This window comes from Helianthus annuus, chromosome 15 (genome assembly GCF_002127325.2).
Source record: "Helianthus annuus cultivar XRQ/B chromosome 15, HanXRQr2.0-SUNRISE, whole genome shotgun sequence".
Lineage (NCBI taxonomy): Eukaryota > Viridiplantae > Streptophyta > Magnoliopsida > Asterales > Asteraceae > Helianthus > Helianthus annuus.
Window position 1 is genome coordinate 5,994,708 of NC_035447.2, and position 12,470 is coordinate 6,007,177.

Sequence of the window (12,470 nt, forward strand, 5' to 3'; positions counted from 1 at the left end):
GCCAAAACTAAATGTTCATTTTGAATGTGATGTCATAGAATTTGAATACGAAGCATTGACAAATGCTAATACATGTCCAAATGAATCCTTTATAAATGCTAATATTGGGATTTTACATATTTTTCTAAATGAAATACAAAATGTAAATATAAACCATAATTTGGTTTTACATAGTTGGTGCTTGTACTAACCACTACTTCAAATAAAGTAGTGGGGTGCGCGTGTGTTGTGGCGGAGACCACAACACTTTAATCAGTAATCAAGTTTTGGGTTTGCGAATATAACCCGTTAATAATAATTGTCACAAGCATTATATATATGTTCAGAACGTTGACGTATCACCAAATGTAAATTACAATCAGATTCAAAAAGTTCAGGTAACAACGAACATTAACACATAAGTTCAAATAAAATTACTATTGAAATTCGTTAAACTATATACCATAACAAAGTAAAGAAAGTAAACAATAATAAATGAAATAAATCCCTGAATTAGCTCTATCGAAAAGTGCAAATCCTTTGCGTAAAGTTCTGTAGGCAGAGTCTTCTGTTCACAACCTGATGAAGATCTTCCGTCAACGGGTTCGGTTCTCTCCCGATTGAAAACTTATCTCCTCCACATGCTCCTTGGCCGAAGCCATTGCAGACGAACAAGCACACAATGCACAATATAATTTGAATGTTAATCACTCCACAATGATGCAACAATAAGCTAATGGATCAATGACGTTATATATAATAAGGTAAGAGAGCAGAAGAGTAAAAAATTTACGTTTATGGACTCCTTGTCTTCGTTAATTATGAGTCTTCAAAACAATGCACAAATTTATACACTATAAATTAGCAACACTTTTTGGCATATACTTGTTGTACTAAGTGTTTAGGGGGTTTTTCAAAAAAAATGTTTTTTTATTGTTAACTTAAAAGTATTTAATAAATTACTTTTAACCCAAAATATATGTTTTTTTACTTTTAACCCAAAACATTGGGTAAATTACTTTTTGAGTCCCTGTGTTTTAGGGGTTTTAACCACTTGAGTCCAAAATCAAAATGTTTAACGCTCTGAGTCCCTATAGCCACTTTTCTTAACCATTTGAGTCCAATTTTCTAATACAGTTAGAATTCTATTGTTAAGTTTTGTTAAATGACCAAATTACCCCTATAATTAAAAGAACTAATTTATTTATATTTCTCTCTTTACCCTTCTCTCTCCCCCGTTTATCTCTCTCTCTCAAATGAGAGCATCTCCCAATGACAACACCACTCTGTACCAGATCCCTTTCTTCATCGTCTTCTCAATCCTCCAGGCTCCAGCTTCAATTCCATGTGATCTTCACAACACAATTATTCATGGCTGACAGTAATGAAATCAACGTGAATGAAGCTAAGGTAATGTTACTTTCTTTCTAATGTGTTTACTCTGTTTTTATTTTGTTTTTTGTCATTTTTTTCTTAAATTAGTAAATATTTTTTGGTTTTTTTCGCTAGGTTCACTTGATTTTGTTATGGGGTTTTCTTTTGTTTGATCTAGGGGTTAATCTTTAACCATCTAATTTCAGTTTTGTACATCTTTATTAGGGTTCTTGATTGAATAATTTCCGATTTGGGGATAATGTTTTTAAGTTTTTTTTTTTTTAATTTGTGGTCATCAAAGTCTGTGTTTTTATGATTACCCACTTGATTTTTGATCAATCTGAAGTGGATAGATGTTTTTTTTTTTTGAATAATTTTTAGGGTTCTTGATTGAATGCTTTTAGATATGGGGATAATCTTGTTTATTTAGAATAACAAATAGAGTAAACTTCCGTTTTGCTCCCTGTGGTTTGGTCACTTTAACGGTTTTGCCCCAAACCTTTAAAAATAGCCATTTTACTCCCTGATGTTTTGGTTTTGTTGCCAGTTTGCTCCCTGCGGGGAGCAAAATGGAAAAACAAACAATTTGGATGGAGTTAGAGGCGGGGAGCAAACTGGCAAAAAAACCAAAACATCAGGGAGTAAAATGACTATTTTTAAAGGTTTGGAGCAAAACCGTTAAAGTGACCAAACCATAGGGAGCAAAACGGAAGTTTACCCTAACAAATAAGTTAAACTCTTTACATTTCATCTTAATTAGGTGCTGAAATCCCTAAAATGCCCCTAAAGTGTCTTAAATTTTTGGACAATACACAAGTTTACCCCTCTAACATAGCTTAGCTCTCTTGTACATGTTGCTTCAATATGTGTACACAATGTAAAATTACCATAAAGGTAGAAAACTCAGTTCTCTTAATAAGGTAGTATAGATAGGCTAAAACACCACATAAGAACACAATTGCATATATTTAATAGTGTTATCATTCAGATTTCAATATGTTCATCCTCAAATGAACATATTTTTAAACATTAGGAGCTTATATGTATTCACTTTGTGATGCTAATTTCGTTGAAGTCATGTCAGACGATATGTCATAATATGTTGATAAAATCATAACCGGTGGGAGCAGGGGCGTGGCTACATGGAAGGAAAATTTTGACATATAGGTGTATTTTGACATGTAACCTAAAGAAATTTCGTCATCGAACTCGTAGAATCATTTAAATCGAATCTTAGAAAATTTCTAAATCCTTAGGGAAAAAATGCTGGTTACGCCACTGAGTGGGCAATGTGTTAAAAGACAGATGAGAAATACTATTATCCCTTCAGGATGCAAAGAATATACATAGCAAAAGCCTAACACACAACCATTTCATCCACATCATATTCCTCCAAAGATAGAGATAGCCAACACAATAGAAGATGATGACAATCACTTGTAACTTATAAGGAGTTATCGTTTAAACACACATTCCAACACCTTTTAAATGGCACCATCCAAGAAGAAAGTTGGCCCCACACCCGATAACATTTGTCATCTTTTGGTAATATGTGGCAAAAGGAATAGCAATCTATAGCAATATATGTATATACGAGAATTATAGAGAGAAAACTCACTAAGTTAAGAAAACTTTATGCAACGAACTCTTTTTTTTAAAAAAATAGGGAATGTAAGTTACATGTTATCGAATGTTCTGTAACAAAAAAAGCGCCGAGTGTTTTTTTATATATATTTTTGAAAATTCAGTGTTTTTATATATATGCTAAAAAACTGAATTTTTAACAAATTTTTATAAAAAAAATCCCATCAGCGTTTTTTTTTTTGTTACAAAACGTTTGATAACATATAACTTACATCCTCTAACTTTTTTTAGAAAAAAAAAATTACTTACATAAGGTTTTCTTGAGTTTTCTTAACTCAAGTGAGTTTTCTTTCTTTCTCTATATATATATATATATATATTTCACAAGTTTGGTTGATTTATGTAGAAAACAAACTAGTACAATCAAGAATCTCTAGTTTGAAGCTTTTCTCAAAAGAAATTAACAATTCAAGGTTTAAAACCAAAAACAACCAATACCATGGTTCATGTGCTAGGTAGGTTGCTAAGGACACAAAAGGTTAGGCAGATTGTGGGCATCAAACAAAGTGGAGAGAGAGAGGGAGACCTACATCCAAATAGCTCAAATTTTATAAACTATATATATTATCATATTATAATTGTTATCACCATGTATAAAATTATGACAAAATAGCTTAATAAGACCAAGTGTTCTGGTTTACCATTACACTTCGTTAGATCATTGTCACAAAAATAACGAGTTTTAACTAGCCCATTCTTTAAGGGGGAGCGGGGCACAATCGGTGACCCCTTGCGGGGACCATTGTTGCCGATCGGTGGTGGTGCCGCCATCCAGGCGGTGAGCCAAATCGGGGGGCCAAATCGGTGGGGAGACACCGAAGAAGGTAGGAGAGAGAAGGTGGGGCCACCCTCATTTTCAACCAATGAAAACTTTATTTATTTTTTTGAATAAAAAAACAATTCCCTTAAGAGGGGAGTGCCGCCATCAAATTGGGGTGCGAGGGGAGTTTAAGAGGGGAGTTGACGTGGCATAACCTGATTGGGTGTGCGTAAAAAAAGGGACTCCCCTAAGAGGGGAGTGCCCCTCACCCTAAGACTTTAACTATTATGTTATGAGGGGTGTTAACCCACACCACATAGTCTAATATGTATTACGTTATTTATAAAGAGTAAAATGTCATTTTCGTCCCTGAGATTTGACCATTTTTGCGAATTTTAACCCTGAAACGCCATTTTCATCCAAAAAGTTTGAAATATTGCCTTTTTCATCCCTAGAGATCACTTTTCAAGGACGAAAGTCGCAATAAAAACCAAAGGTGGAGAGGACTCCAATGTAAAAGAGACATACTTATCTAACAATAATAACACAACCAAGCTTTATGAATAGAAGCTTAAAAGGAGTTGAGCTCAAGACTAGTCAAGGCTAATAACGGGTCGATAACACCATAATAGTTAACCATGTAGAAGATGAAGATTTCATCATCAAAAGTAACACACATCATCAATCAATTTCACAACATTTGATTCAACAAAACCAAATAATTTCAAATTTTCAATCACTATACAACAACCAACAAATCCCCATCCAAGTCACCATCCTTCGGAACAACCACCACAAGCTCCCCATCACTAAACGACGCCGTCGCAAGCTCAGGCACCGTACAATCCGGCAACCGGAACCGCCACACGTCAACCTCCACCTCATCAACCGGCTCACCGACCACAACTTTCGTCACACCGGAGCATATCTCAATTGCGCGCGCACCGATTTCACCACCGATGACGTCATCATCGGTGCCGATGACGAACTTTAGCGAATCCGATGTTTCGTGTACGGAAACATCGGCGTCGGAGTAGAACGGAAGTTCGAGAACTTTTGTGAAGATGTGTGGGAGTCGCCGGAGCTTCTTTTGACGGCGGTTTATTACGGCGGCGTTGTCGTAACGCACGGTGATGTTGCGACGGTTAGGTGCCGGATGAACCTTCATGGTGGATGGAAATACGTACAGAAAGTTGTATCTATATGTGTGAATGATTGATTGGTGTGTGTTTGAGGGATATGCGTATAGGAAGGTTGTATGTATATGTGTGTGTGTGTGTTTGTTTGATTGTTGTGGATTTTATTTGATTTATATGAATATAAATATTTCTGATTTTGTAAATGAAATAAAAAATAAAAAGTATTGGCTCATAATAAAATTTTTAAAAGTGCATGAAAACGGAATTTACGAATAAATCAAGTTTTATTCGTGTGGGAATTTCATTATCTTTCTTGATGTGTGAATGAGGAAATTGGTAAATTGTCACGTGAGGAAGAGTTTTCTTTTATTTTTTTTTCTTTTTTTTTGGCACAAACCGGCCAGTTGGGATAGAAGATTGTTTCGGGTTTAAAAAACTGGTTACTAACCGAAACCAGTTATAAAAAAAACTGGTTTTTTTAATGAAAAAAAAACCGGTTCAGTTTTTAACCGAACCGATTTGAAAAAAAAAAAAACCCCAAAAGACCTCTACCCACGAGCCCACCCTGGCCTCATTCGCGCACAGTGTGTGGCTGTGTGAGCACCTAGCGCCCAACCTGTGTGGCTGCCCTTTTACGCCCACAATACATAGTCTAATAAAGAAAGCTTCGCTCTTCTTTTCGCAGAAAGGAAACCATCGATATTGTCTTTCGAAAAGTTTGTTTTTTTTAGTTCTATCCATTAACCCCATCAAGTAGTCATGAAAACCGCATATGGCACCCTTTTGTATATTGTGGGTAAGGAAATTTTATTTGGAACGTTAACTTAAGATGATATTGAGTTTTTATATTTTTACTTAAAATATTATTTCATAAAAAGACAACAATCCCTCAAATTGTTTGAGTAGTGACAAGAAATGTTGAGTAATGACCACAAACGTCTAATATTGTACAAATGCCTTCACTTGTTGTTGAGGTGAATTATTCTATAGTGTTTACTTTCGATTCTTGATTTTGATTTTGAAAACTTTATGTGTATTTCAGAATATCTGAGTAACAATTTGCCCTTATCGATTCTTCAAATAAATGACACTATGTATTTTAGCTTCTTCATCATTATACTCAGTGAATCCCACTAATAGTCTGAAAAGGGTAAGATGTAGACAGCCTTACCTCAACCCCTAGAAATAGAGAGAGTGCTTCCTATTGGACAATGACACTTCAATTTTCCCCCGGCTCAACACTATGTATTTTAGCTTCCATACTCTAAATGAACAAAAATGTAATTTGTTTAATTTTTTTTTTTTGATGGTGGCAGTTTACTTACACTAATAATAATATAACAAAAAGATAAAAAGAAAGAAGAAAGAAGACGTAAGCATGTGATTGTCACGTGATCATGGACAATGACACTTCAATTTTCCCATTTCACATATAAAAACAAAACATGCAATACAAACAAAACATGCAACATTCGTATTCCATCTTTATTGTTTTTTTACTATATAAACTACTTTTATACCACTCTATTGTGACCGGAACGCGTGTTGCGATGAGAAATAACGACGGGGTGTTCGGTTTGAAAATGTATCGTTTAACATCGAAATGTTGTATAAAAAACGAATTTAAAAATGTCATTTTACTAAGATGATAAAATGAGATTCATGATGTGATAAATTTATTAAAGTGTAGTAGAAATAAAATTTGCTTAAAAAACTAAAAAGAAGTTGGTTAAATTGTAGTGGGGTGTGTATTATTGCTCCCATTGAACCATTTGTATCTATCTGTATGCAGAATCCTGATTCATGGATTTCTTGGTTCGAGAAAAGAAAATAAGAGGATTGAACCATCTTTTCAGACTTTTTTTTCAAAGGGTTATTGGATTTTATCACCCCAAACTATTAGCTATTGGCCGCTGTCACCCCCAACTGTCACTTTAACGTCCGTCACCCCCAACTTAACACTTAGTATGTTCTGTCACCATATCGTTAACTGATCACTAACTTTAGATCTCGTTACTATACTTTTGGGGATGTCATAGGGATCTTAGGAAGGTTTTAGGGATCTTCGGACACCCCAAATGTATAGTAGCAGGATCAAAAGTTAGTGATCAGTTAACGACGTGGTGACAGAACAAACTAAGTGTTAAGTTAGGGGTGGCGGGCGTCAAAGTGATAGTTGGGGGTGGCAGTGGCCAATAGCCAATAGTTAGGGGTGATAAAATCCAATAACCCTTTTTCAAATTCGATAAATGTTGGTTGATCGTACATTTCATAAGTGTAATTGGTTAGAAAAAGATAAAAATAAGTTTTTTAAAATGCATGTAATATAAAAATATACCAAAAGACAATAAAATGTGCATTATACACTTTTTACTTGTATAAACACTCTCAAGTTTGGTAAAGTAAAAATAAAAATAAAAAAATATTTAAATTACTGTAGCTAACTTTTAACTTGTGTATAAACACTCTTGAGTTTGGTAAAGTAAAAATAAAAATAGAAAAAATATTTAGAATACCGTAGCTGAGATTGCATTTTAATAACACCAGTGATATAATTGATATAATAACACCAGTGATATTTCACAAAGAAGATTAGAATACGACAAATGTGGTAACATAATAAAGAACTAATAATCTTAAAGATCATCAACGGATTTTGGTTGTGGACCGTGTGTTATGTGTCGTTATAAATGACGTCGTAACAAGAACTACCACTCTTTAAGGAGAGTGTTTGTAACATTTTAGGCAAGTCTCATATCGTTCATTGAACATGAGAGATGTTGCCTTAAGATTGGAGGGGGCACCCACCTAGCAACTCACTCCACCAACCAATTGAATTCTTATTTAACCCAATTCAAAGCACTTCAACTCAAATAGGAGGGGGCACCCACCTAGCTCAACCCACACTCAAAAAAACGTTCGGGTTCACATGCCTTGCCAAACGTTCACAACTCAGTCGGGTTGACAACAATGTACCCACTTGACCCGGCCAACTCTTTAGTGTTCGGAGGGTTACGGGTTATGCGCCCCCACCTCCCTAAAAAGGATTATTTGACCATATAATCTATAAACGTGTTTCGATGAGAGTAGTATAAGGAAGACTAAAAACAAAGTCAGGTAAATAGTAAATAATAGTACTAATATGGTTATTTGTATCTGAAAGATGATTTATCACTCAAGAAAATAGTTTAAATTTTATTAACTTAATTTTATGCCATCTTATTTGTATTTTAGGTGTGCAACATTTTGTAGTCGTCTTTAATATTGCTATTTTTGAGAATTAAGATTTTGATATGTTAAACTCAAGTTGTATAAGAAAAACATAATATAAACCTTTTATTTTAAAAAAAATGAGTAAATTGCCATTTTAGTCCCTGAGTTTTGTCCAAATTTACCATTTTAGTCCAAATAGTTTTTTTTTGCCTCTAGGTCCCTGACTTTTCCCTTTTGTTGTCATTTTGATCACATGCACTAACTCCATCCAAAAACTCCATCTTTAACCAGGGGTATTTTGGGAATTTTCATTTTAAATGTTTTCAATTGCCATTTTGATCCATTTCCAAAAAATCAAAAAAAAAATCTAAAAAATAATAAAAATTCTAAAAAATCATAAAAATTCTAAAAAATCCAAAAAATCCGTTTCGGCGCGAACCGTTTCGAACCCGGACCGTTTCGAGCTGAACCGTTTCGACGCGAACCGTTTCGACCCGAACCGTTTCGAGCTGAACCGTTTCGACGCGAACCGTTTCGAGCTGAACCGTTTCGACCCGTACCGTTTCGAGCTGAACCGTTTCGAGCTGAACCGTTTCGAGCTGAACCGTTTCGAGCCGAACCGTTTCGAGCCGGACCGTTTCGAGCCGGACCGTTTCGAGCCGGACCGTTTCGAGCCGGACCGTTTCGAGCGGAACCGTTTCGAGCCGAACCGTTTCGAGCCGAACCGTTTCGAGCCGAACCGTTTCGAGCTGAACCGTTTCGAACCGAACCGTTTCGAGCTGAACCGTTTCGACGCGAATCGTTTCGACCCGTACCGTTTCGACCCGAACCGTTTCGACCCGAACCGTTTCGAGCTGAATCGTTTCGACACGAATCGTGCCTCGAAACGGTACGGGTCGAAACGGTTCGGGTCGAAACGGTACGGGTCGAAACGGTTCAGCTCGAAACGGTTCGGTTCGAAACGGTACAGGTCGAAGCGGTTCGCGTCGAAACGGTTCAGCTCGAAACGGTTCGGCTCGAAACGGTTCAGCTCGAAACGGTTCAGCTCGAAACAGTACGGGTCGAAACGGTTCGCGTCGAAACGGCTCAGCTCGAAACGGTTTGGGTTCGAAACGGTTCAGCTCGAAACGGTTTGGGTTCGAAACGGTTCACGCCGAAACGGATTTTTTATGATTTTTTAGAATTTTTATTATTTTTTAGAATTTTTTGGAAATTTTTTGATTTTTTGGAATTGGATCAAAATGGCAATTGAAAACATTTAAAATGAAAATCCTCAAAATACCCATGGTTAAAGATGGAGTTTTTGGATGGAGTTAGTGTATGTGATCAAAATGGCAACAAAAGGGAAAAGTCAGGGACCCAGAGACAAAAAAAACTATTTGGACTAAAATGAAAAATTTGGACAAAACGGACTAAAATGACAACTTACTCTAAAAAAATAGAGGTAAACTTCTAATTTTATCATTTTTTTTTCTTTACCATGAAACCACCTATCCTATTAAATATCATTGCATGTTAAACTGTGTATTGGGTGTAACTCAACTGTGCTGTCACATCATCCAATGACGCTGACAATTTTAGTTCATGTGGTTTGAGCTATTTTGCCTGTTTAGTACAAAGGTTTCATTTTTAACATCTGGGTCCAAAAAGGTTTCATCGTTGCCATTTTGGTCCAACTGACTTAACTCCATCCATATCTGTTAAAGCTGCCAAGGGTATTTTTGTCATTTCATTTTTGTTTTTATTAACCCTTTTTTCTTAATTGCTTTTCCCTCTCATTTTGGCAGACTTAATGCCCTTGGCAGACTTAACAGATATGGATGGAGTTAAGTCCGTTGGACCAAAATAGCAACGATGAAACCTTTTTGATCTAAATGTTAAAAATGAAACCTTTAGACTAAACTGCCAAATTAGCCCAAACCACATGAACTAAAATGGCAATTAACTCTAGAAAAAATATGATAAAATTAACAAAAACCGAATCACAACCTTCTTCTAATAACAGTACATTTTACAACCAAACAACAAACTCCCAAACAAATTCATTCATTTAACCCTAGATTAAAACCCCCCTCTAATTATGGTCAAACTTACAAAAATTGCAACAAAGTAGTCATTTGATACAGTTGCTAAGAGATCATCAATCCATCCAAAATCATTTCTTGGCATCTACATTCTTCACTACAAAATGCTTTCTCACCCCTGTAAACATACAACAATTTACCATATTCAATACTCATGATCATAATTCATCAAGTTTTCTTTAAATATAATATTAACAAGCTTATAAATCTTAAATAGTAATGTTGCTACATCAATTGTCATCGTGTCTGTTCTTGAAGTCGTGTAGACCGTATCTAGCCTTTCTCGAGCCTAAATAAACTCGGAAACTGTTTGAACATGCTAGATGCGAATTAACACGACAACAAGACCCGACCCGTATAGCATTGGAGCAACTCCAAATGATCAAGTGATTTGCTATAAATCAGATCAAGATTTAAATTATTAGGGAATTATTAACCTGTACATGAAAATGTCATTATCCTCTCCAAGATTCTTCTTACACGTCTGACAGAATCTTACAAAACTATCCAATGGTGGTGACCCGACCCGAATACCACAACAACTATTCACAACACAGTTATTAAAAATATGGGTCGTTTTCGGGTTACATCCACGAGAGATCACACGAGTATACTCTTCCGAGAGCTCCATCTCACTCAAACACAAAGGACCAGTAGACAATCTTGGAGACCCGGATCCGGTTACACTCGGACCACCCGAAAACTTCGAATTCCGGGTCTTGATCCCAAAATCACCAACGGATTCCGGTGACCCGCTTAGGATTTCAATCTTTAGCTTTGACCCAAACAAAACATTTCGGATGACCCGACTCTTATCATGTTTATTACAGATATTGCCATTATGATCTTCTTGTTCAAGAACAAGAGTAATTCCTTCAGAATCAAATTTCTCCAATCTGTGATTGTTTTCTTTCAAAATCTTTCTGGGTTTTTCTGGGTTTTTGCTGAATTGAAATGGGTTACTGGCAAAATTACAAAACTGTTTGTTGGTGTCAATTGAAGCTGGTAACAGGTTTTCACGTAAAACACCATTGAAGAACCTTAAAGAATCAAAATTCTCAGAACTGTGTTTATTCTGTTCCAAGATCTTCATGGGTTTTTCTGGGTTTCTGCTAAATCGAAATGGGTTGCCGACAAAATTACAAAACAGTTTGTTGGTGTCGAGAATTGAAGCTGCAAACAGATTTTTATGTAAGAAAAAGCCATTGAAGAACCTTGGAGAACCAAGAAACGATGAACCGGGTCGGGTCGGGTTTGGTGTAGTTGTAGATGAACAAGACGGAGCTTGGTGATCCGTCACGATCGGTGATTGTTTTGTTAGCGATATTGATCGGTTCCTCAGCATCACTACCAGAATGAAAAATAAAAAATAAAACCAAATTGTTGATGAGTTAATGAAAATAGTATTAAAATGAATGGGTTTTCAAGAAAAACAAGAAGCTATTTGAATTAAAAATAAAACTAAAACTAGATTTAGAATATTCGTATCAACGAAAGAGAGAAAGAGGGATTTTCGTTTGGTTGTTTTGGGGGGTTTTGAAACAAGATAAGGAAGAGAGTAGAGAGACGTGTGCATGAGGAGTTGAGTCATGGGTGTCAAATAATTTTTTATAGATATTTATCATTTATGATCATTACTATTTCATGAGTCATGGGTGTTAAATATTTTTTTTATAGATATTTATGATTTATGATCATTACTATTTAATAAAAAATTACTACTTTTTAAGTAACTCCAACAAATGTAAATCTATCTATACTATATAATAAAAGAAACCAACAATGAATGGACACATGTCATTCATTGGAGCCATCTATTTTTAAGTTATCTTTTAAAAAAATCTATTTTTTAGTTTTCTCATCTCTATCTCCTACTTAATTATAATTAATATTAACTAAAAGATAACTATAAATGTTTTGGTTGCTATTACATTAATATATTAATTTTTTATATACTTTTTGCTAGATATAAAATTTAATCTTATAATCTTTTTGTTTTTCTTTTAATTTTTCCCTTTTGTAATATTTATAACATCTTTTTACGTTATCATTTTATTAATATATAAATATATAATACTTATCATATTAGTATACATATTAGATTAGTGATCTACTATATATTTGTTATCTTTTAATATAAAAATTTGTAAACTGTTTAATAAATATAATTTAATTTTATATTATTAATAATCTAGAGTTAGTTACATAGTTAGTCCCTGTGATTTGCACAAAATAACATACTTAGGTACTAATAGTTAAAATCACCTTCTAGGGTAT

General features: G+C 34.9%; 2 protein-coding genes across 2 annotated transcripts; both read right to left on the bottom strand.

Annotated features, from left to right (window-relative positions):
• Positions 1 to 4,496: 4,496 nt before the first annotated feature.
• Positions 4,497 to 4,925, bottom strand: LOC118487413. The gene has a single exon (XM_035984246.1). The coding sequence runs from the start codon at positions 4,923 to 4,925 to the stop codon at positions 4,497 to 4,499; it is 429 nt and encodes a 142-aa protein (XP_035840139.1).
• Positions 4,926 to 10,057: 5,132 nt separating this feature from the next.
• Positions 10,058 to 11,809, bottom strand: LOC110910296 (protein MARD1). The gene is made up of 2 exons (XM_022154987.2): positions 10,631 to 11,809; positions 10,058 to 10,311 (listed from the first exon to the last, which is right to left on the bottom strand). Exons 1-2 carry the CDS (start codon positions 11,536 to 11,538, stop codon positions 10,239 to 10,241), a joined length of 981 nt encoding a protein of 326 aa, XP_022010679.1. The 5' UTR covers positions 11,539 to 11,809; the 3' UTR covers positions 10,058 to 10,238.
• Between the last annotated feature and the right edge of the window lie 661 nt (positions 11,810 to 12,470).

Bases quoted from the DNA above. Each gene is read 5' to 3' on its own strand.
- LOC118487413 (XM_035984246.1), bottom strand. From the start codon at position 4,925: ATGAAGGTTCATCCGGCACCTAACCGTCGCAACATCACCGTGCGTTAC.
- LOC110910296 (XM_022154987.2), bottom strand. From the start codon at position 11,538: ATGCTGAGGAACCGATCAATATCGCTAACAAAACAATCACCGATCGTG. The intron at 10,312-10,630 runs GTTAATAATTCC...GTATGTTTACAG, and splicing joins AATGACATTTTCATGTACAG to GGGTGAGAAAGCATTTTGTA.